At 38.3% G+C, this 25,102-nt stretch overlaps 1 protein-coding gene and 1 pseudogene across 6 annotated transcripts in view; one reads left to right on the forward strand and one right to left on the reverse strand.

Moving 5' to 3' along the window:
• MIGA1 (mitoguardin 1) overlaps positions 1 to 25,102 on the forward strand; it is a 94,387-nt gene that overhangs the window by 12,778 nt on the left and 56,507 nt on the right. For all 6 annotated transcript variants that reach the window (XM_021667666.2, XM_021667669.2, XM_021667670.2 and 3 more), the window contains exons 3-7: positions 10,301 to 10,478; positions 12,229 to 12,365; positions 16,438 to 16,564; positions 22,042 to 22,175; positions 23,361 to 23,484. In XM_021667666.2, the coding sequence (XP_021523341.1) occupies positions 10,301 to 10,478; positions 12,229 to 12,365; positions 16,438 to 16,564; positions 22,042 to 22,175; positions 23,361 to 23,484 (700 nt within the window). The remainder of the gene's footprint in view (positions 1 to 10,300; positions 10,479 to 12,228; positions 12,366 to 16,437; positions 16,565 to 22,041; positions 22,176 to 23,360; positions 23,485 to 25,102) is intronic.
• Positions 18,699 to 19,239, reverse strand: LOC105710431 (peptidyl-prolyl cis-trans isomerase A-like; annotated as a pseudogene).

Below are 25,102 nucleotides of genomic sequence, written 5' to 3' on the forward strand. Positions count from 1 at the left end.
CATTTGGTATGTTTTTGGAGTGGCTGGTACTGGTTGTTCCTTTCTATGTTTAGTGCCTCTTTCAGGAGCTCTTGTAAAGCAGGCCTGGTGGTGATGAAATCTCTGAGTACTTGCTTGTTCACAAAGGATTTTATTTTTCTTTCACTTATGGAGCTTAGTTTGGCTGGATATGAAATTCTAGGTTGAAAGTTCTTTTCTTTAAGGATGTTGAATATTGGCCCCCTCTCTCTTCTGGCTTGTAGGGTTTCTGCTGAGAGTTCTGCTGTGAGTCTGATGGGCTTCCCTTTGTGGGTAACCTGAGCTTTCTCTCTGGCTGCCCTTAGCATTTTCTCCTTCATTTCAACCCTGGTGAATCTGATGATTGTGTGCCTTGGGGTTGCTCTTCTTGAGGAATATCTTTGTGGTGTTCTCTGTATTTCCTGGACTTGAATATTGGCCTGCCTTGCTAGGTTGGGGAAGTTTTCCTGGATAATATCCTGAAGAGTATTTTCCAGCTTGGATTCATTCTCTCCGTCACATTCAGGTACACCTATGAAACGTAGATTAGGTCTTTTCACATAGTCCCATATTTCTTGGAGACTTTGTTCATTCCTTTTTACCCTTTTTTCTCTAATCTTGCCTTCTCGTTTTATTTGAGTTGATCTTCAACCTCTGATACCTTTCTTCTGCTTGGTCAATTCAGCTGTTGAAGCTTGTGTATGCTTTGTGAAGTTCTTGTGTTGTGTTTTTCAGCTCCATCAATTCACTTATATTCCTCTCTAAGTTGTCTATTCTCGTTAGCATTTTGTCAAATCTTTTTTCAAGGTTCTTAGTTTCTTTGCATTGGGTTAGAACATGTTCTTTTAGCTCACAGAAGTTTCTTGTTACCCACCTTCTAAAGCCTGATTCTGTCAATTCATCACACTCATTCTCCATCCAGCCTTGTTCCCTTGCTGGTGAGGAGTTGTGATCCCTTGTAGGAGGAGAGGTGTTCTGGTTTCGGGTCTTTTCATCCTTTTTGCTCTGGTTTCTTCCCATCTTTGTGGATTTATCCACCTGTCATCTTTGTAGTTGTTGACTTTCAGATTGGGTCTCTGAGTGGACGTCCAGTTTGTTGATGATGAAGTTATTTCTTCTGTTTCTTAGTTTTCCTTCTAACAGTCTAGCCCCTCTGCTGTAGGCCTGCTGAGGTCCACTCCAGGCCCTGCTTGCCTGGGGATCATCTGCAGCAGCTGCAGAACAGTAAAGGTTGCTGCCAGTTTCTTATTCTGCTATCTTTGTCCCAGAAGGATACTTGCTAAATATCAGTCCGAGCTCTCCTTTATGAGGTGACTCTTTGGATATACGGGGGTCAGAGAGCTGTTTGAGGACACAGTCTGTCCTTTATAGGAGCTCAAGTGCTGAGCTGTGAGCTCCATTGTTCATTTAGAGCTGTTGGGGCAGGTATGTTTAAGTCTGCTGCAGCAGAACTCATAAACCCCTTTTTTTCCCAGGTGCTCTGTCCTGGGGAGTTAGGGCTTTATTTATGAGTTTCCGTTGTGCTTCTGCCTTTCTTTCAGGGCTGCCCTGCCCAGCAAGGAGGCAGGCTAGTCACTGTCTGCCTTCAGAGGCTTTGCTGAGCTCCTGTGGGCTCCGCCCAGCTGCCGTGTGAACTTCCCTGCAGTCCTGTTTATACGGGTATAGTTAGAACTGCCTCGGCAATGGTGGCCCACCTCTGTAATGGTGGACTCTCTCTGTAATAGCGGGTTGCTTCGGCAACAGCGGGCTGCCTCAGCAATGGCGGACTACCTCCGTAATTGTGGAATGCCTCAGTAATGGCAGACAGCCCTCCCCCGCAGAGCTGGACCTTCCTGGGTTCAGCTGTGCTTGCTGTGAAACTCAACCCAGAGCATTTCCAATTGCTGTTTTTTTGTGGGGGTGGGACCAGCTGAGCTTGATCACCTGGCTCCCTGCCTCACAGCCTTTTTTTTAGTTGAACGGTCGACTCTCTCCCAGGTGTTCCAGTCGCGTGTTGAAAAGGCGCCGGGATCTGTGTGATTTCCCATGCGTCGACCCACTGCGCTGGCTGAAACAGCAGCGCTGAGATTCGTGGCGCTTTTTTGCCCAGGAATCTCCTGGCCTGGCTCCCTGTTTCAGTCCCCTTTTTAATCAGATGAATGGGTGACTCTGCCTTCCCGTAACTCCGATCGCCAGCTAAAACGGCACCCAAACCTGTGTATTTTGTATGGAGAACTGCTGCGCCGGGGCGCCAGCCAAAACAGATGCGCTGGCCATACCAGCTGCACTAGCAACCCGTGGGGCTCCTCCGCCTGGAAATCTCCTGGTCTGTGGGCAATAAAAATCCGTCTGGGAAATGCGGTGTCCACTCACCCTCTGCACTTTCACTGGGAGCTGCAATTCTGAGCTGTTCCTAATCAGCCATCTTGGATCCTTCCGAAACCCCATTTTGATCATTTTTAAGTATATAGTTCATTAGCCTGAAGTACAGTAACATTGTTGTACAAACAATATCCAGAAGTCTTTTCATCTTGCAAAACTCAAACTCTGCAGCTATTTATCAACATCTTACTATACCTCCCTCCCATCAGTCCCCACCACCACTCTATTTTCTGTCTCTATGAATTTGACTAGGTACCTCACAAGTAGAATCCTATGTTCTTTTTGTGACTAGCTTATTTTACTTAGCATAACGTCCTCAAGGCTCATCCATGTTGTAGCATATGTCAGCATTTCCTTTCTTTTTATTACTTTTCATTTTGAGAATTTTTTTGAGACAGAGTCATGCTTTGTCACCCAGGCTAGAGTGCAGTGGCACGATCTTGGCTCTCTGCAACCTCCATGTCCTGGGTTCAGGCAATTCTCCTGCCTCAGTCTCCTGAGTAGCTTGGACTACAGGTGTGCGCCACCATGCCTGGCTAATTTTTGTATCTTTAGTAGAGATGGTGTTTCACCATGTTGGCCAGGCTGGTCTGGAACTCCTGACCTCAAGCTATCCACCGATCTTGGCCTCTGAAAGTACTGGGCATATTGATACTTCTAACTTTGATCCAACAACAGAGGTTTCATTTTAGCATTCCTACTTGGATCATTTGTGACGTGTTTATTCAGCAATGAGTCACCTGGCTCTCATTAACTATAGTGTACTACTCATAATATATTTACTTATTATATGATCTAGTGTACACATGAAGAAATTTCAGAATTGGCACCCCAAAGTATTAAAATTTTAAAATTTAACTTAATTTTTTTTTAAGAGCTGGAGCGTCACTTTATCACCTAGTCTGGAGTGCAGTGATGTGATAGTAGCTCACTTGAACCCCTGGGCTTAAGTTATCCTCCTGCCTCAGCCTCCCAAATAGCTGAGACTACAGGTGAGTGCTTCTGCACTTGGCCCCAGTACTCCTTTGAGAAACAAATTTACCAACAGGATACAGTGTTTAGTCTAACTCTTTTTGTCTGTAGCCTTACAATATCCAGGCAAAGCCCTGTCACTTAAGTCAGCGCCTTTCTTCCTCACGCTCTTCAGTGCACTTCATTTGGAACAAAGTTTGATTTACTTTTCACAGCCTGTGATTTATCTTGGGATCCATCTGTGATCTTTTATCCTGGTTGATTTTTTTTCAATTGACATGGAGCACAATTTGTTCTTTGTTGTGCCCAGTTCTGTGTGTTTGGACAGCTGTGCAGTCATGTGTCCTTCATCACTGTACCAAACAGAACAGTTCTTCATCCCCAGAGTTCCCCTGTGCTGCCCCTTTGTGGTCACATCCTCATCCTCTAACCCCTAGCTGCCATTGATGTTTTCTGTCCCTATGGTTTTTTTACCCACAAATGTCATATAAATGGAATTATACAATGTATAATCTTTTGAAACTGACTTCTTCCTTTTATCATAATGCATTTGAAATTCATCCACATTGTTGTTTGTCTGAATAGTTTGTCCTTTTTTGTTAATGAGTAATGTTCCATTGTATGAGTGTACCACAGTGTATCTGTTCACCTGTTGAAGGGTATCCAGGTCGTTTCTGACTTTAGGTGATTATGAGGTCATGCATATTTTCTCCTGTGTTTTCTTCTAGAAATTTCTTTGAATTTTCTTTCACCTTTGACAAAAATAGGTTGACTATATGTTTGTGTGTGTTTCTTGCAGGCTGTCTATTCTGTTGTATTGCTCTATACATCCACACTGTCTTGCCTGTTGCTTTATAGTTAAGTCTTGAATTTGGCTAGTGTGAGTTCTACAACTTTGTTTTTTTAAAAATTGTTTTGGTTCTTCTAGTTTCTTTGCTTTTTCTTAATTTTTAAAAAATAAGCTTAGTATTTACAAAAAATTTTTCTGGGTTTTTGATTAGGATTACGTTGTTTATATAGATCAAATTGGAGAGAAAAAAAATCCTATAATCCATGAATATGATGTCTCTTTCCTTTTATCTTTGATATCTTTTATGTTTCCTTGTTCTCTAGCACAGATTTTTATTAGATTTAGCTCTAATATTTTCCTTTTTCTTGGTGCTATTATTAATAGTATTACTTTTTAAAATTTAAATTCCAGTTGCTTATTGCTGTTATATAGAAATACAGTTGATATTGTATGTTGAATTTGTATTCTGTTATCTTGTGAAACTTACTTACTAGTTATAGGAGCTTTTTTGTAGAGTGTTTGGAACTTTCTATCTAGACAGCTGTATCATATGTGAATAGAGTTTTACTTCTTCCTTTCTAATATACATTCCTTTTATTCCTGTTTCTTAACTTTTTTGTACTAGCTAGTACTTCTAGTATGACATTGGTGAAAAGACATCTTTACCTTATTCATGATCTTATGGGGAAAGCAGTTAGTCTTTCACCATGAATTATGATCTTAGCTACAAATTTTTAAAATAAATACCCTTTATCAGATTGAGGAATTTACCTTTTGTGTTAGTTCCCTAGAGTTACCATAACAAATTACCACAAACTTGGTGACTTAAAGCAATAGAAATTTAATTTTTTATTTATGGAGGCTGAAATTATAGTGTAGCAGAGCCACATTTGCTCTGAAGTTTCTAAGGAAGAATCCTTCCTTGCCTTTTCCAGCTTCTGGTGACTCCAGACATACCTGAGACTGGGTAATTTATAAAGAAAAAGGGATTTAATGGACTCACAGTTCCACGTGGCTGGGGAGGCCTCACAATCATGGCAGAAGACAAAATGCACGTCTTTCATGGCGGCAGACAGGAGAGCAGTGAGAGCCAAGTGAAACAGGTTTCCCCTTATAAAACTTCAGATCTTGTGAGACTTACCACCACAAGAACAGTATGGGGGGAACCGCCCCCGTAATTCAGTGATCTCTCACCGGGTTTCTCCCACAACGCGTGGGAATTATGGGAACTACAATTCAAGATGCGATTTGGGTAGGGACACAGCCAAACCATATCACAACATAACTTCAGTCTCTTTACATGGCCTTCCCCTTTGTGTGTTTGCGGTTTACAAAGATACTGTTATTAAATTGAAGGCACATCCTAATCCAGTATGGTCTCATCTGAATTCTTACCTTAATTACATCAGCAAAGACCCCATTTTCAAATATGATGACGTTCTGATGTTCCAGGTAGACATGAATCATTCTGGGACACTATTCAACCTACCACATCTTCTATTCCTAATTTGCTGGGAGTTTTTAAGTAATCATAAATGGATGTTGAGTATTTTAAAGTGCTCTTTTCTCATCTGTTGAGATAATACCGCTTTTCTTTCTTTTTTTTTTTTTTGTAGGACATTTCACCTGGAAATATTGCTTTTCTTTAGTTGATATTATGGTAAATTACATTGATTTTTTAAGTGCTGAACCAGGTTTGCATTCCTAGAATGTATGCCACTTGGTTGGCTTTTTTTTAAATATATTGATGAATTTTATTTGTTAATATTTTGTGGTGGATTTTTTGCATCTATCAATGAGGGATATTAACCTATAGTTTTATTTTTTTGTGGTATCTTTGTCTGGCTTTGCTATTAATAACAGATTGTCCCCATCTTAACAATTTTTTAACTTTACGATGATGCACAACCATTGCAAATTTGACATAATGTATGGTATTCAATAAATTACATAAGATATTTAAGACTTTATCATAAAAGAAGCTTTGTGTTACATGATTTTACCCAACTGTAGACTAATGTATTAATAAGTGTTCTGAGCATGTTTAAGGTAGGCTGCTTTAAGCCATGATGTTTGATAGATTGAGTGTATTAAATTCATTTTTGGCTTATGTTTTCAACTTAAGATAGGTTTATTGGGCTATAACCTTGTCATAAGTCTAACAGCATCTGGACTAGCTTGATAAAATGATTGGGAAGTATCCTCATTGTATGAAAGTGATGCTGTTTCTTCTTTAACTACTTGGTATAATTTGGCCTTCAGTTTTCTTCACTGGAAGGATTTAACTACCTATTCAATTTCTTTAATAGATTTTTAACTGCCCATGTTATCTGGTTTTTTTTTTTCCCCGAGTGAGCTTTGATTTTGTCCTTCAAAGAATTTAAATTTATGGATGTAGAATTGTTTATAGTATCCTTTTTACAGATCTTTGTGAGATCTGCAGTGTTGACTCCTCTTTTTTTTTCTGATTTTGGTAATTTGTGTCATTCTTGGTTTTTTTTTCTTTTTCTTTTTTTTTTTGAAAGAAAGAAAGAAAGAAAAAAGAAAGAAAAAGGAAGAGAAAGAGAGAGAATGGGAGTATTGCTTTCTTGCCCAGGCTAGAATACAGTTTAGTAATGGGTATTGAAAACCTCTTTTATACCAATAATTATACTTGATGTAGACAGGAAGGAATAAGGGAAGAAAATAACAAGTGAGCAGCCAACCAATATTTCATTTAAACCTATGAAATGCTATGTGATTACTAAGGAGTGATTTACTTCCAATTATGTAGTCACTTTTGGAATAGGTGTGAGGTGGTAATGTATGTTTTATATATTTGAAGTGGAGAGTTCTGTAAATGTTTATTAAGTTTACTTGTTCCGGGTCTGAGTTCAAGTCCTGGATGTCCTTGTTAATTTTCTGTCTCATTGATCTATAAAATCGTTAGCTCTTCTTGTTACATCGATCCTTTTGCCATTATATAATGTCCTTCTTTGCCTCTTTTGCTCTTTGTTGCTTTGAAGTCTACTTTATCGGATGCGAGAATTGCGTCTCCTGCTTTTTGTTTATTTGTTTATTTTTACTCTCTGATTGGTTGATAAATCTTCCTCCTCTTTGTTTTGAGTCTGTGTATCGTTGCATGTGAGATGGGTCTGGATGCAGCATAGCCATGGGTTTTGGCTTTTTATCCAATTAGAATATATATATAGGTTTAATACTGGCATTTGATGCTAGCTGGCTGTTTTGCCCATTAGTTAATGTAAACTTTTCATTGTGTTAATGCTCTTTGCTTATTGATATATTTTTGGAAAGGCTGGTATTGGTTGTTCCTTTATATGTATAGTGCTTCTTTCAGAAGCTCTTGTAAAGCAGGCCTGGTGGTGGTGAACTCTCTAAGTACTTGTTTGTTCGCAAAAGATTTAATTTTTCCTTCGATTATAAAGCTTAGTTTGGCTGGATAGGAAATTCTGGGTTGAAAGTTCTTTTCTTTAAGGATGTTAAATATTGGTCCCCACTCTTTTCTGGCTTGTAGGGTTTCTGCTGAGAGATCTGCTGTAAGTCTGATAGGTTTCCCTTTATGGGTAACCTGACCTTTCTCTCTGGCTGCCCTTAGTATTTTCTCCTTCATCTCAACCCTAATAAATCTGGCAGTTATGTGCCTTGGGGTTGGTCTTCTTGAAGAATATCTTTGTGGTGTTCTCTGTATTACCTGGAGTTGAATATTACCCTGCCTTGCCAGGTTGGGAAAGTTTTCCTGAATGATATCCTGAAGAGTATTTTCCAACTTGGATTCATTCTCTTCATCACATTCAGGTACACCTATCAAACGTAAATTAGGTCTTTTCACATAGTCCCATATTTCCTGGAGACTTTGCTCATTCCTTTTCATCCTTTTTTCTCCATTCTTGTCTTCTCGTTTCATTTCACTGAGCTGGTCCTCGACTTCTGATATCCTTTCTTCTGCTTGATCAATTCGACTGTTTAAACTTGTGCATGCTTCGCGAAGTTCTCGTGTTGTGTTTCTCAACTCCATCAATTCACTTATATTCTTCTCTAAATTGTCCATTCTCGTTAACATTTCGTCAAACCTTTTTTCAAGGTTCTTAGTTTCTTTACATTGGGTTAGAACAAGTTCTTTTAATTCACAGAAGTTTCTTATCACCCACGTTTTGAAACCTGCTTCTGTTATTGGAACACACTCGTACTCTATTAAGCCTTGTTCCGTTACTGATGAGGAATTGCGATCCCCTGTAGAGGGAGAAGCATTCTGATTTTGAGTATTCTCTGCCTTTTTACGCTGGTTTGTTCCCTTCATTATATATTTATCCATCTGTCGTCTTTGTAATTACCGACTTTCTAACTAGGTCTCTGATCTGACGTCCAACTTGTTGATTCCCAGCGCCGAAATCTGAGCAATCCACTGCGCCGGCCAAAATAGCGGTGTTAAGATTGATGGTGCTTTTCTGCCTGGGAATCTCCGGACTCTGCACCAAGAACTGGCGTGCTAAGGCGCCAGCAAAACCGCCACGCCGGCCACAAGAGTCACCCTGGCGACCCGTGGGGCTCCTCTGCTGGGAATCTCCTAGTCCGTGAGCAACAAATATTCGTCTGAAAGTGTGGTGCCCTCTCATTCTCTGCGCTTTCACTGGGAATTACGAGCCCGAGCTGCTAGTGATCAGCCATCTTGGATCTGTTTTTTTTCTTAATGAGATTGGCTAGAGGTTTTATCAGTTTTCCTTCCAAAAAAAACCAGCTGTTGGTCTTACTGATTTCTGCTTTAATCTTTATAATGCTTCCTATCTTGTGCTTGCTTTAGTTTAAATTTGTACTTCTTTTTCTAGATTCTTAAGTTGAAAGCTTAGATTACTGACTTGATATCTTTCCTTTTTTAACATAAGCATTTAATGGCTTAGATTTCTCTCCAAAGTTAAAGATGCATCCACAGTTTAAGGCTTTTGTTCTTTAATGGGGATAGAGGAGAAAGGTTGTGGTGCAGGTTCATGCCCTTCACAGAAGCTGCTGTTTCCTTCCCTCTCTACTGTTAAGGTGACTTTCCTAGGACTCTTTCAGTATTTTCTGTAAGTGCCTAGTGATTCATGAAGATAAAATCTGCAAAAATGGTGTGACTTTCACCTACATTTGCAGCACCTCTCTCCCATCTCTCAACAGTGTATTCTTTCTCCACCAGTTTTGAAATCATGCTCACTGACGTTTTCTTACTAATGTCCTGCTATGTCTTGTCCGTGTAAGTCAAAGTTAGTGTCTTAACTCTCTGCAAATACCTGTCTCATTAGTTTAGAGGGCAGTTGGTTGCCCTCTAATCTCCTTATTCTGATGGAGTCGGAATACTTTATTTTGTTGTCGGAAGGTTGGAAGTGACATTCTTTCCAGCTCTCTTTGGCTTTATTTTAGAGTTCTTCTGCTTTTAGGTATTTAATAGTGTTTGTCTCTCAAGAGAAAGTTAATCACTTCTTGTTCTGATGTTAGTACTTAGTACTTGTATAACTGTATTTATCACATTATGCTGTAATTATTTGCCAACATAACCATTTCCACTATGAGCACACTGCTTGAGGGAAATAGACAAGTATATGCAAAATGCAAGATCTGTGACCTCTGTGTACCTAGTACTTCCTGATTGGTTGTAGGCACTTATTATGTGCTCATAAAATAGAATTACAGTAAGATTTTAATTCATAACACAGCCCTGGTACTTTAAGATTCTTAAGAAATATTTGTTGAATAATTCGTGAATAAAATGGCTTATTTAGAAAGTATTTAGAAATAGATTTAGCTTCTATTTGCACAGATTTTCAGATAGTTTTTTTAAAGCTCAGTTTAAGTCTAATCATCCCTGTAATTAAAAATCTTGCTGTGATTCAGACGGAAGATTCAGTTGTGTGAATTAATCCTTAATTGCTCAAAAAATGTTAATGGGGTTGAATTATTTTGTGCTTCTATTAACTTCTGGGATAATATTGTTTACCTGAGATTTTCAAAGCAGTGAGTAATAAATTACTACGTTTAAAATATTTTTAAAAAATAAAATAGGGGTAGCTTGTCATTGAAAGAATGAAATTATATTTTCTTGATAGTATTTAGAAATAGGTTAGATTAAGAGTAACTTTAGTTATGAGGTCCTTCTTTTAAGTTAAAAATTAAAGATATTTTTTTCAGTTTTAACTGCATCTTTTCCAGATCAGATTTTCTCCAGTGGCTAAAAAGTTGCTTGTGGTAACTGCAGTGAGTGCTATATCTGTAATTTTTCTGGCCCATCACTTTAAAAGAAAACGTGGAAAGAAGAAAGGAAAAATATTACCATGGGAACCAGAGCACCTCATACTTGAACACACTAAAAGAGCAGCATCAGACAAAGGTATGTGGAAATAATTGAATTAAGTGTACAAAAGAAATTTTATGTGTAAATCATAACTGGACTACAGTGATTTTGGTCTTTTAGTCTCCAAAATTTTCTTCCTAATATATTATTTAACTCAAAAGTAATACAGATTTATTTTAGAAAGATTAGAAAATGTAGATAAGCAAACAGAAAAAATTAAAATAACTTGACATTCTGCTACCCAAAAATAACTACTGATAATACTTTCATGTATATCAGTCCACTTAAATATCATAGTGAGACATAAAATTGTATATTATATACAAGTAAATTATGTATTTTAAGTAAAATTGTAATGAGACATTTTGTAACCTGCTTTTAAGATATTTGACAGTAAGAATGTCTTTCCAAGTCAATAAATATCCCTCTGTGCAATCATTTTTAATATATAACTAGTGTTAATTTGTACAAATATACCCCAATGTATTTAATCATTTCCCCATTGTTCCCTTTAGGATGTTTGTTGTTTTATTTTTATTTTGCATATCCCTGTCTATTTCCTTATTATGTAGCATTCAAGAAGTAAATTGCTGTCTTTTAAAGGATCTTTAATTTTTGTTAAAGATATGGTATCAGTAAAAATAATTTCTTGAGCATACTGAGTTTCTTACTTTTTTAGTTTTTAGTGAGTATGTGGTATGCTTTTGTGATTCATCTGTCCAGTATACAATTAATGAGTGACTATTTTGTACCAAGTGCAGTGAACATTCCAACAGTAATGATTGCTGTCACTTGCTGAGATTCTATTATGTCTCAGCTAAGTGCCATATATTCAGTGCTTTATTTAACCTTACAGCAATCCTGTGAATTTGGACTATAGTCTAGTTATTGTTTCTGTTTTCTGCATAAAGAAAACTGAGATATGCAAAAGTTAAGTGACTTGCCCATGGTCATATAATTTATAAGTGCTGGAATTTCAATCTAGGAACATTTTAACTGCTGCATTAAGAAAAACTATAAGGCCAGGCATGGTGGCTCATTCCTGTTATCCCAGCACTTTGGGAGGCCAAAGCAGGAGGCTGGCTTGAGCCCAGGGGTTTAAAACAGCCTGGGCGACATAGTGGGACCACATCTCTACAAAAATAAAAATAAAAAATTAGCTAGGTGTGGTGGTACATGTCTGTTGTAGTCCCAGCTACTTGGGTGGCTGAAGTGGGAGGATCACTTGACCCAGGAGGTCAATGCTGCAGTGAGCTGTGATTGCACCACTGCACTGCACCCAGGATGACAGAGTGAGTTATTTTCGCAAAAAAAGAAAAAGAAAACCCAAAAAACTAAGATATAATGTTTGCCTTAGAAGAATGGATAGTTGGGTAGAAGAGACAGAAGTATAACTAATTATAATGCAATGAGATATAGGTAGGCTTTAGATGTAATTCAGAAAAGGAAATGCCTGTATTTTGTTAAATTTACAGTTTAACAGAATCATAAATTTAACATAGTTGCCAGTATTTTTATACTGATTACAGTAGATCATTCAAATACCACTCTAATTAATTAGGTGAATATTTTACTCTTCATTTCAGAAGCAGGTTTTAGCAGTGTTAAAAAAAGATTATATCAAGATGTAGATTTTAATGGTGTACATTTAATAATTTACACAATTGAATGATCTGTGTTTTAAAATTAGAAGCTTTCTGAATGAATATAATATAAACTCTGAAATTTTTACCTGAAATTTATCATTGGATTTGATACTTTTAATATTAGTATGTTTATTTGATAGGTTCAAGTTGTTCCAGTAGCAGACAGAATTTGACGTTATCTTTAAGTTCTACCAAAGACAAAGGATCTCAATCTTGTAACTATGCTAATGGAGGACTTTTCAGTAAATACTCAGGTTCTGCACAGAGTTTGGCCTCTGTAAGTACAGAAAAAATATTATTTTTAAAGATTTTTGTTTATATGTCTTTTGTGATCTGTTAAAGTGTCATATACTTATAGTTCTTAGTATGGAAAGAATTTTAAGAAATCATCTGATCGAATCTGCTTTCATCAGGCAAGTAAAGTATCTGCTGACTGTTAAGTCAATTTGGTTCTAGGTTTCTTTGAATAAGTGATCTGGTCCCATGGGGACCTGTGAAAACAGTGTTGATGTGGAAGAATTGCTTCGAAATTAGATGTTCTTGTTTTCATTTATTTGTGGGAGCTAAAAAATTAAAAAATTGAACTCATGGAGCTAGAGAATAGAATGATAGTTACCAGAGGCTGGGAAAGGCAAGTGGGGTGGAGGGGAAGTGGAATGGTTAATGGGTACAAAAATATATGCAGATAGAATAAATAAGATCTAGTATTTGATAGCATAATAGGGTGACTACATTTGACATAATTTATTATACATTAAAAATTAACTAAAAAGGTATAACTGGATTGTTTACAACACAAAGAAGGGGTATATGCTTAAAGATAAAGGCGATGGATACCCCATTCACCCTGGTGTGATCTTTATACGTCGTATATATTAAAATGTTTTATGTAACCCATAAATATATACACCTATTATATATCCACCAAAATCAAAAATTGAAATTAAAAAGTTAATTAAAAAAAAATTAGCTGTTCTGCAAGAAGCTGGACGATACAGCCAGACTTTGTGCTGGGTCACAATAATCACTTGATGAGCCTACTTAGGTGAAAGTATTTGGTTTGGTGAAGGCAAGTGCGAGGTTCTTCACCTCCTTTGGATCATTAATACAGTATTGACTGACAAGCGGGAGACTGCCCTTCTTTTTTTTAAGCATTAATTTTTTTTTTTTTTAAAGACAGATTTCACCATGTTGGTCAGGCTGGTCTTGAACTCCTGACCTCAGGTGATCCACCCTCCTCAGCCTCCCAAAGTGCTTGGATTACAGGTGTGAGCCACCACGCCCGGCTTTTTTGAGCGTTAATATTAATGCTGATTGACAAGTGAGGAATGAAGTTAGTATTTGTTTAAATCTAATGTGATTTAAACATTAATTTAAAAAATAGGTAGAATACGTACCTGCTATTAAATACAGAACAGGCAAAAGAATATACAATGAGAGCTGAGTGCTATGGTGTTGCCTATAGTCTCAGCTATTCAGAAGACTGAGGCTTCAGTCCAGGAGTTTGAAGAGAGCCTGGGCAACATAGTGAAACCTTGTCTCATAAAATAAAATAAAATAAAATAAAATAAAATAAAATAAAATAAAATAAATGTGTTCCTGATCCACTCAATTCCCCTCCCTGGAGACTAAACAACATTAACAATTTCTTTTTTTTTTTTTCTTTTTTTTGAGAAGGAGTCTTGCTCTCTCTCCCAGACTGGAGTTCAGTGGCGCGATCTCTGCTCACTGCAACCTCCACCTCCCCAGTTCAAGTGATTCTCCTGCCTCAGGCTCCCAAGGAGCTGAGATTACAGGCATGTGCCACCACACCTGGCTAATTGTTATATTTTTAGTAGAGAGGTTTCACCACGTTGGCCAGGCTGGTCTCGAACTCCTGACCTCATGATCCACCCACCTTGGCTTCCCAAAGTGCTGGTATTACAGGCATGAGCCACCACACCTGGGCTGTATTCATTTTTTTTCTTCATGGTTTATAGAACACCATTTTCTGCTCTGTACCTTGCTTCTCTATTTCATTGGAATATATAGCTGCCCTATTCTGTAATGCCTAAAAATGTACTACATTTTTAAAGACTCTTCTAGGATACAAACAGCTAGATCAAAGGCCTGCAGACTTTCAATTCCTCCGTGAAACTGGGCAGCATAATGAAGAATATGCTTATTCGTTATTTTGGTGTTTTTTTTTTTTTGTCTTTTTGGCAGTGTATTGCTGGAATATACCTATTCTTTTTTCTTTCTTTTCTTTCTTTTTTTTTTTTTCGAGATGGAGTCTCACTCTATTACCCAGGCTGGAGTGCAGTGGTGCGATCTTGGCTCACTGCAACCTCCACCTCCTGGGTTCAAGTGATTCTCCTGCCTCAGCCTCCCAAGGAGCTGGGATTACAGGCATGTGCCACCACACCTGGCTACTTTTTGTATTTTTAGTGGAGACAGTGTTTCACCATGTTGGCTAGGCTGTTCTCGAACTCCTGACCTAAAGTGATCTGCGGCTTCAGCCTCTCAAAGTGCTGGGATTACAGGCGTGAGCCACCGTGGCTGGCCAGGATATGGCTTTTCTATGATGTGGACTTCCTCAATGTCTGAGAAGTGCCTCCTTTGAATTTCCTCAATTGAAAGTTGAAGCCCTTGTTGACTAGAAGTAGATAAGGTAAATTTCATAATGGTGTAACAGGTCTTTGGAATCACTGTACTATACTTGCCTAACTGAACTAGCCATTCCTCTGCCAGGGCTTCGAATTGCTTAGATTTTCTGTCTCTTAGGCAGTAGATAATGTGTTGAAATGGGGATCAGGATGTCAGAAGTGGAAAGGAGGGGACAGAGTCCACAAAATTTGGTGACTGAATATGAGAAGTGTGGGAAGAGACTTTGAAGATGACATCCTGTTTTATAGTTTGAGAAATTATGAGAATGGAAACACTATTAGTGAGCTTGGGAGGAGGAAGAGGTTTTGTTGCAGGAGATGCTAAACCCCTTTTTTGATATACAATCTTTAGTTGCTTAATGATGGCACCACATTTGCTACATTCTGAGAAATGTGTCGTTAGATGATTTCCTCACGTGAACATCATACTGTGTACAGAAAAGAAAGTGCCTGTATTTTGTTAAATTTTGCAATTTAACAAAAATATAAATTTAATGTAGTTGCCAGTATTGTTATACTGATTACAGTAGGCTATTCAAATATGACCCTAATTAGTAAGGTGAATAATTTATTTAAGAAGCAGCATAATCTGTATGCTATATGTTGTAACCTGTTGCTCCTAGACTACAAACCTGTACCACATTCGACTGTACTGAATACTGTAGGCAATTGAAACACAGTGGTATTTGTGTATCTGAACATATCTGAACATAGAAAAAGTACAGTAAAAATACAATTTTGTAATCTTATGATAGGATCCACTGTTGTATATGCAGTCTGTTGTTGTTGTTATGTTGAAAGGGTCTATAGTTAGTTTGAGATGCCAGCAGAAGAGCCAAATGGAGTTGCCAAAAAGGCAAATGAAAATATGGACTTAGATTTCTCAAAACTGAACTGGAATTAGGACAGAACTGGAGTTAGGGATTTGAGAATGATCTGCATAGATATGATTGAAATGATTTGTTCAGTGGACCTTGCTAGGAAAGGGCATTTACAAAGATGATGGTGGCTTTTATTTTTTTGAGATGGAGTTTCGCTCTTGTTGCCCAGGCTGGAGTGCAACGGCGCGATCTTGGCTCACCGCAGCCTCCACCTCCCAGGTTCAGGTGATACTGCTGCCTCAGCCTCTCGAGTAGCTGAGATTGCAGGCATATGCCACTATGCCCAGCTAATTTTGTATTTTTAGTAGAGACTGGGTTTCTCCATGTTGGTCAGGCTGGTCTCAAACTCCCGACCTCAGGTGATCCAACCACCTCAGCCTCCAAGAGTGCTGGGATTATAGGCATGAGCCACCATGCCCGGCAATAGTGGCTTTTTTATTTTAGGTATCATTTAGCAGAGACTCAGCATTGTAAAACATTCTAAAAGAAAAATAAGCTAGCTACCTTAAATCAAATTAGGTATAGATAAAATTTATAAGTAAATGCTTAAAACAATAAATGATATAAACATAACTGCCTGATTTCTGATGGAAATAAGTGATTTACATTCAAAATATTCTACTTGTATATTTTTGAGCAAACAGGCTTAGAATAGTCATGTGACTTCTAAATTTGATTGAATATCAGAATTGTTTCTTCATGTGGAAATTATATGGATTGTCTTACACTAATAAGATTTATATAAATAATCTGTAAATATAAAAGATCATAGCATACTATAATGAGAGACATTTGAAGTAACTTCTGTCCATCTTAATTTTAGGTCCAGAGTGTCAATTCTTGTCATAGCTGTGCTTGTGGCAATTCTAATTCCTGGGACAAAGCAGATGAAGATGATATTAAACTTGTTAATATTCCTGTGACTACTCCAGAGAACTTATACTTAATGGGTAGGAGTAAGATGATAACATTTTAAGATATTGTACTCACATTTAATTTGTTTTGTTACTGTTTTTTATTTATTGAGACAGGGTCTTGCTCTGTCGCCCAGGCTGGTGTACAGTGTCGCGATCACTGCTCATCGCACCCTCAACCTCCCGGGCCCAAATGATCCTCCCACCTTAGCCTCCTGAATAGCTGGGACCACAGGTGCATGCCACCACGCCCAGCTAATTTTTAAAAAAATTTTTGTAGAAATAGGGTTTTGTCGTGTCGCCAAGTTGGTCTTGAACTCCTGAGCTCAAGCAGTCTGCCCACCTCAGCCTCCCAAAGTACTGAGATTAAGGCCTTAGCCACCATGGTCGGTAGTAAGTTGAAATTAAAAAACAGCGAATTGTTCTAAGAGAAGCAACTATAATTTTAAATGTTCTTCCATCTGTTGAATTTAATCTTCATAACATCATATATTGTATTAGTTTAAACTAATACAACAAAATTAAAACAACAGAAATTTATTCACTCAGAGTTTTGGAGACCAGAAGTTCATTATCACTGGGCTGAAATCAAGATGTCAGTAGAACCATGATCTCTCTGGAGGCTTAGGGGAGAATCTGTTCCTGACCTCTTGCAGCTTTTGGTGGGCTTCCAGCATTGTTTGGCTTGTGTCCACATCATTCCAATCTCTACCTTTGTCTTCATGTCACGTTCTCCTCTGTGTGTATCAAATCTCTCCCTATATCCGTCTCTCTCTCTCTCTTTTTTGAGACAGAGTCTTTACTCTGTCACCTAGGCTGGAGTGCAGTGGTGCAACATTGGCTCACTGCAACCTCCACCGCTGAGGTTCAAGCAATTCTCAAGCCTTAGCCTCCCAAGTGGTTGGGCTTACAGGTGTGTACCACCACGCCCAGCTAATTTTTTGTATTTTTAGTAGAGACGAGGTTTCACCATGTTAGCCAGTCTGGTCTTAAACTCCTAAGCTCAGGTGATTTACCCACCTCTGCCTCCTAAAGTGCTGGGATTATGGGTGTAAGCCACCATGCCCAGCCACCTCTGTCTTACAAGGACACTTTTGGTTAGATTTAGGGCCCACCAGATAAATTAGAATAATGTCCCTGTATGGGGATTCTTAATTACATCTACAAAAATGTAAGATGTTACCTTTATTTATAAGTTTACAGCTTCTAGGAATTAGGATCTAATATCTTTGGGTGACCATTATTCAGCCTGCTACACTATCTTAACCTTATCTGTTGACTCTTATGTAACAAATCTGTCAGAATTCACTTTACTAAATCTGTTTTATTTAGCTATTATGTGTATTGTTATGTCCAGAAAAAAAAATTTAAATAAAAGGAAGGCCTTCTGTGTTTCACATCTCAGTATTTCTCTTGACTTGACCATGAACGTGTCTATGGAGCCTCACTGAAGCCCTGGAGAAGAACCAAATGCACCTGTTGTTGAATCAAAAGATTCAAATGGTTTTCCCTGTTCTGTATTCTGTTTCAGGCTGTCTTCCTTTTAATGGAAATGCATAGTAAATAAAATATAAAACCAGTAGGCCTGATGTACCCCTGGCCAGTGAGCAGTAAAGGGACTGATGACTTGGTGTAGAAGGACTGAGTACCTCGGAATGCATTCCCGCTCTCTAGAATAGCTAGACTATATCATCTCCACTACCATCACAGTGGGTACTCCTATGAGGAAAGAAGCAAGAGTAGTTCCTTTGCCACCTATTCCAAAGGTCTCCAGAAAGTCAAATTCACTATGTTTCTAGATTATGTCTAGTAAACTTATACTCACAGCTTCTGTTAATATTGCAAGTTCGTGGCTGGGTATGGTGGCATGTATCTGTAGTCTTAGCTACTTGGGAGGCTGAGGCAGGAGGATCACTTGAACCCAGGAGTTGAGGGTTACAGTGAGCTAATTGTGCTACCGCACTCCAGCCTGGGTGACAGAGTGAGCTTTTTCTTTCTTTCTTTTTTTTTTCATTATTTAGTTTTTCTTTCATAATCATAAACTTAACTCTGCAATCCAGCTAGGCATGGAAGGGAACAAGGAAAACATGGAACACAAAGGGAACTGCATGGAGAGCACAATGAATCTAGGATACTATGAGTAAATGGGGTGGAGGGATGCTCTCCTGAGCTACAGAAGGAATGGTCTGGTGGTTAAGATAAAACACAAGTCAAACTTATTAATGAGTTGTCCACTGTCTGCAATGGTGATCTTTTTACTGGTCTTGGTATTCCTGGACCCATCGCGCTCCATGGCCTCCACAATATTCATGCCTTCTTTCACCTTGCCAAAGACCACATGCTTGCCATCCAGCCACTCAGTCTTGGCAGTGCAGATGAAAAACTGGAACCGTTTGTGTTGGGTCCAGCATTTACCATGGACAAGATGCCAGGATGTGTATGCTTTAGAATTTCTCGTCATCAAATTTCTCCCCGTAGATGGACTTGCCACCAGTGCCATTATGGCATGTGAAGTCATCACCCTGACACATAAACCCTGGAATAATTCTGTGAAAGCAGGAACCCTTAAAACCAAATCCTTCCTCTCCAGTGCTCAGAGCATGAAAGTTTTCTGCTGTCTTTGGAACTTTGTCTGCAAACACCTCGAAGGAGATGCAGCCCAAGGGCGCACCATCGATGGCAATGTCAAAGAACATGGTGGGGTTTAGCATGGCTGATAGTATAGGGTCCCAGCAGCAGCAGCATCTGCAAAGCCGCCCTTTTTCTTAAAAAAACAAAGCAAAACAAAAAACAAACAAAAAACCCCAGAATATTAAAAATTCAAATTGAAGAGAAATAGAGTAAAACTAGAGACACCGTAGGGGATCTTTGTGTTATAGGATTAAGATTGGTAGGAGCCCTGTGGATCACCTGTTATCGTCACCCATCTGTTTCAATTATCTTTATAAAATTGATGACATTAAAAAAAGATTGGTGACATATGTTTGACTTGCTGTTACAAAACTGATGGATATTTGGTAGTCTGGGCTATATTCTATAGTGAGGTGGGACATAGTACTTCTTGAGGAGACAGCTTTTATCTTTGTATTATACAACTGTGCTGTAAAATAGTTCTTCCTGAAGCCAAGTGTGGTGGCACATGCTTGTAGTCCCAGCTACTTGAGAGGCTGAAGTGGGAGAATCACTTGAGCCCAGGTGTACAAGACCAACCTGGGCAATATTGTAAGACCCCCGTCTCTAAAAAAAGAGACCAAAAAAACTAAAAAATAAAAAAAAATTCTGTGTTCATATGTTCAGCCAAAATAATAAATGTGTAGAAGGGATGGTGTAAGAAAAGGATGAAGGAATTAGAGTTGTGTAACTTGGAGAAAGGAGAGTAGATAGTGATATAATTGGTTTTTGTGTTCATAAATGTTTTAGGAGGAAGATTCAAGAGCTATTCTTTGCTACAGAAAATCGAACAAGAAGGAAAGGCCTACATTTCATTTTAAGAAATTTTAGGCCAGGTATGGTGGCTCACATCTGTAATCCCAGACCTTAGGGAGACTCTGGTAGGAGGATTGATTGAGCCCAGGAGTTTGAGACTAGTCTGGGTAACAGTGAAACCTCATCTCTACAAATACATAAATATATTTTAAAAAAAATAAAAGAGGCTGGGCGTGGTGGCTCATGCCTGTAATCCCAGCACTTTGGGAGGCAAAGGTGAGTGGATCACCTGAAGTCAGGAGTTCGAGACCAGCATGGCCAAACATGACGAAAACCTGTCTCTACTAAAAATACAAAAATTAGGTGGGCATGGTGGTGCATACCTGTAATCACAGCTACTCAGGAGGCTGAGGCAGGAGGTTGCAGTGAGCCAAGATGGTGCCACTGTACTCCAGCCTGGGCAACAGAGTAAGACTCTGTCTCAAAATAATAATAATAAATAAGAAAGAAATTTTATTCATTTAGGATTGTAGGTTCTACAGTGTGGTAACTAAAGAAATGACTTGAGAGGTATTTTTTAGCTATCATTTTTTTTTTTTTTTTTTGGAGATGGAATTTCGCTCTCGTTACCCAGGCTACCCAGGCTGGAGTGCAATGGCGCAATCTCGGCTCACCGCAACCTCCGCCTCCTGGGTTCAAGCAATTCTCCTGCTTCAGTCTCCTGAGTAGCTGGGATTACAGGGGCGCACCACCATGCCCAGCTAATTTTTTGTATTTTTAGTAGAGACGGGGTTTCACCATGTTGACCAGGATGGTCTCGTTCTCTTGACCTCATGATCCACCCACCTCAGCCTCCCAAAGTGCTGGGATTACAGGCGTGAGCCACTGTGCCCGGCCGCTACCATATTTTTAAAACATTGTGAGAATGACTTGTCCAGATTCTTAAGCAGCTTTTACATATCTTTTTCTTTAATATTTAACATTTTTAAAATACTTTAAAAGTGAAGTTTTAAACTATTTTTGTTTTGTTTGAAGTGCCTAATTATTTTTCTAAGCCCTTTTTAAAAAAATTTATTTGGAGAAAAAGAAGCACATGTTCATCTGTTTTCCCACAAAGCTTTCTTTCAGCAAGGACATGAAATTCCTACTTGGACTGTAACTAACTTTTGATAGGTTCATTCAGTATCTTGCAGATTTTTAACTCTGGCCCACCAGTTTATCCAAATCAGTCTGTTGGGATCACAGTGGTTCAGGACACCCTTTAGGGAACAAAAGGTGGAAAAGACTTTATTTTAGACTTCTATATTATTATCTTTTCTTCAGCTTTACTTTTTTTTTTTTTTTTTTTTTTGAGACAGTGTCTTGCTCTGTTGCCCAGATTGGAGTGCAATGGCACGATCTTGGCTCACTGCAACCTCTGCCTCCTGGGATCAAGCCAGTTCTCCTGACTCAGCCTCCTGAGTAGCCATGATTGCAGGCGCATATCACCACACCTGGCTGATTTTTAAATTTTTAGTAGAGATGATGTTTCACCATGTTGGCCAGACTGGTCTCAATCTCCTGACCTCAGGTAATCTACCTACCTCGGACTCCCAAAGTGCTGGTACTATAGGCGTGAGCCACCTCACCTGGCCATCTTCAGCTTTACTTTCTTCTTCTGAGAACTTATAAAACAATAGCTTTTTGTAAACTGGTTTCTTCTACCTGTTAGTTTTCCTTTTAATTTACAGGGATATTTTGAAACATAGTTGTGCGACTATAAAAAATAACTACTACTCTTAAACTTTTGATGAATTCATGATATTATTTTAGAAAAATTCTGAGCACCATATACATTTGTGTTGTATTTTTAAAGAAATGAAAACATATTGGCCATTTTGTCCCTGATTTTTGGTTAACTGGAAGCATAGGTTGAGGATATATTGGGAAATTAAGATTGTACCACGAAATGATGTGTGATTCTTTAGTGTCAAAAATTAGTCAGACTGTGCCATTAGTGATAATGTATGAAAGCATTTCAAACCCCATATAATTTTATTTTGGCATTGGTTTTGCTTACTTAAAATTGTTCTGTTCTTAATTTTTAGGTATGGAATTGTTTGAAGAGGCATTGCGTCGATGGGAACAAGCTCTAACCTTTCGCAATAGACAGGCTGAAGATGAGGCCTGTGGTTCCATTAAGATGGGTGCAGGAGATGCCATTGCTGAAGAAAATGTAGATGTAAGGGTGATTTATTTGAGTGATCTTCATAATATTAGAAGAATCAAACTTTTTTTTTATAGAGATGGAGTCTCACTATGTTGCCCAAGCTGAGTCTTGAACTCTTGGGCTCAAGCGATTCTCCTACCTTGTCCTCTGAGTAGTTAGGACTATGGGCATGCACCACCATGCCTGGCTAATTTTTAAATTTTTTGTAAAGATGGCATCTCACTATGTTGCCCAGGCTGGTCTTGAACTCCTGGCCTCAGTTGATCCTTTCACTTTGACCGCCCAGGGTATTTTTTAATGTTGATTCAGTGTATTTGCTTTGTATGGCATTTGATAGAACTATTTTTGTCTTCTTCCTTGGGACTGTGTGGGGTATTTCTTATTGGTCTTTTTCTATTCAGTTAGTTGGTAAATGCCAGATTTACCATTCATCAAGTTTATTAATTTTTCCAGGATATGCAAAATAAGCAGATTGGTTTCTAAAGGATTTCTTTTTAAAGAAATGGGGTCTTGCTATGTTGCCCAGACTGTAGTACAGTGGTTGTTCATAGGAACAAATCATAGTGCACTGTACCCCAGAACTCCTGCCTCGGCTCAAGCAATTCTTCTGCCTCAGTCTCCCAAGCAGTTGGGACTGCAGGCACGTTCTACCTTGTCTGGCTTGGAGCTTTTTAAAGTTTGATTTGTGCTTTGGGATTAATTGTTATTATGTTCATAAAAATCACATAGAGTTATAGAACTGGACTAGTCCTTATTGATCATTTAGTTAAGCTAGTGATTCTCAAACTTAAGAATGCATAAGAATGACCTAGAGGACTTGTTAAAACAGATTTGGAAGCCCCACCCACGAGTTTCTCATTGACTAGGACTGGGGTGGATCCCAAGAATTTGCATTTCTAACAAGTTCTTGAGCGATAATGAAGCTGCTGGCTCAGGGACCTTATTTGAGAACTCCCCGTCTAGTCTAACTCCTTAATTTTATAGGTAAAGAAAGTGAATCACTAAGAACTAAGGTAGTTTTGCCAAAGACACAGCTAGAACCCAGGCCTCTTGACTGCTGCTGCTGTACTCTTTCCACCATCTATGAGTAGTTTTTACATTATTCATTTTCTTTGCCTTTTATTAAAAAGTGGAAAAATATTTAGAATCTTAACATTAGAATTTAATTTGTTATATGTGCTTTTTCTCTCCTTGTAGGATATTATTAGTACTGAATTTATCCATAAACTTGAAGCTCTGCTGCAGAGAGCCTATCGTCTCCAAGAGGAGTTTGAAGCTACCCTTGGGGCATCTGATCCTAATTCCCTCGCTGATGATATTGGTAAGATGTTTTTTATGAAATGTTTGCTTTTCTTTTATATCCTTGGAATTATTTGCATAAGTGTCTGTCTTATGTATTAATAGGTTACTTAAAAAAATAACCAAGAGAAAAAAAATTCTATCATATTTCTTTTTTTATTTCAGTTTTAATTTTTGAATGAACTAATGACCTTAGGATTTATAAATTCAAGTACTTATCATAGGCAGGACGGTGACATTATTTTAAAATACATTGTGGGTGAAAAAAATCTAGTTAGAGTGTTGGAGGGAGAAAAAAATAAACAAAAATATACAAATGGGACAGAGACTCACCACTTCAGAAATGTGCATATAATATTACTTAAAATATTTTAAAGAGTTAAAGCTCTTGGACCCTACTTTAATCGCAGGATATCTGTTGATTAAGTAGTCAATACATACATCATTGTGGGCCATTACCTTTGTTTCCTGCTTTAAAGAGAAAATAGTTTTAAAAAGTTGTTTATTTTTTATTTTTTTGAGACAGGATGTCTGTATCCCAGGTGGGAGTGCAGTGACACGATCGCAGTGCACTGCAGCCTTGGCCTCTTGAGCTCAAGTGATCGACCTACCTCTGCCTCCCAAGTAGCTGGGACTGTAGACACATGCCATCATGCCTGGCTAATTAAAATTTTTTTTGTGGAGATGAGGTGAGGTTCTTTTTTTCTTTTCGAGACAGAGTTTCACTCACTCTGTCACCCAGTCCTGGGTGCAGTGGCGTGATCTCGACTCACCACAACCTCTGCCTCCTGAGTTCATGCAATTCTCCTGCCTCAGCCTCCCGAGTAGCTGGGATTACAGGCATGTGCCACCGTACCCAGCTAATTTTTGTATTTTTAGTAGAGCCAAGGTTTCACCACGTTGGCCAGGCTGGTCTTGACCTCCTGGCCTTAAGTGCTCCCAAAGTGCTGGAATTACAGGTGTGAGCCACTGTGCCTGGCCAAGGTGAAGTTCTTGAATGAAGTCTTGGAAAAAAGGAATGATTGAAGTTCCTTCTTCAACTTCTATAAATGCCCCCAAAGAAAGAAGAAGACCAAATTATATGTTTGGTTTTTTGTTGTTTTTTTTTTGTCCAAAATAACTTAAGTCTTTCTAGTATGAAGAGGATTGTTGTTTCCCAATTAAAAAAAAAAGCTAAGGAGTTTTAATTTTTTCCACATTAGTACTGAAAGCAGCTGCATTTTGAGATATTTATATCTCTGTGCATTTTGAATTTAGGTAAAAGGTTTTGTTTGTATTAGAATTATGAATTGCTGTGTATATGTCATAAGGTTATATGAACTCTCTTTGGTCTCTGCTTTGTCATACTATTATTGTCACCAAACATTATTAGATGAGTGTGTTTTAGTAGCTTCTCTGCTGTTAGCATAGGCATAATGTTTTGACATACCTAGGAGATTACAGTCTAGAAAAAAAGTAGGCAGTATTCATATCAACAAATATAATTTGTCAAAGCCTTATATTAATTTTTTCTACAGTTTCTTGTGTAACTTTAATTAGAATGTCATTTATGGTAGTAAGTAGGAGAAAGAACAGAGAAAAGGAACTTTTTAAAACTTCAAATGTAGAATGAGAATGGAACAACCAGAAAAGTTAGAAAA

This window comes from Aotus nancymaae, unplaced genomic scaffold, assembly GCF_030222135.1.
Source record: "Aotus nancymaae isolate 86718 unplaced genomic scaffold, 86718_ANA_hifiasm-v0.15.2.pri h1tg000007l, whole genome shotgun sequence".
Taxonomy (NCBI): Eukaryota; Metazoa; Chordata; class Mammalia; order Primates; family Aotidae; genus Aotus; species Aotus nancymaae.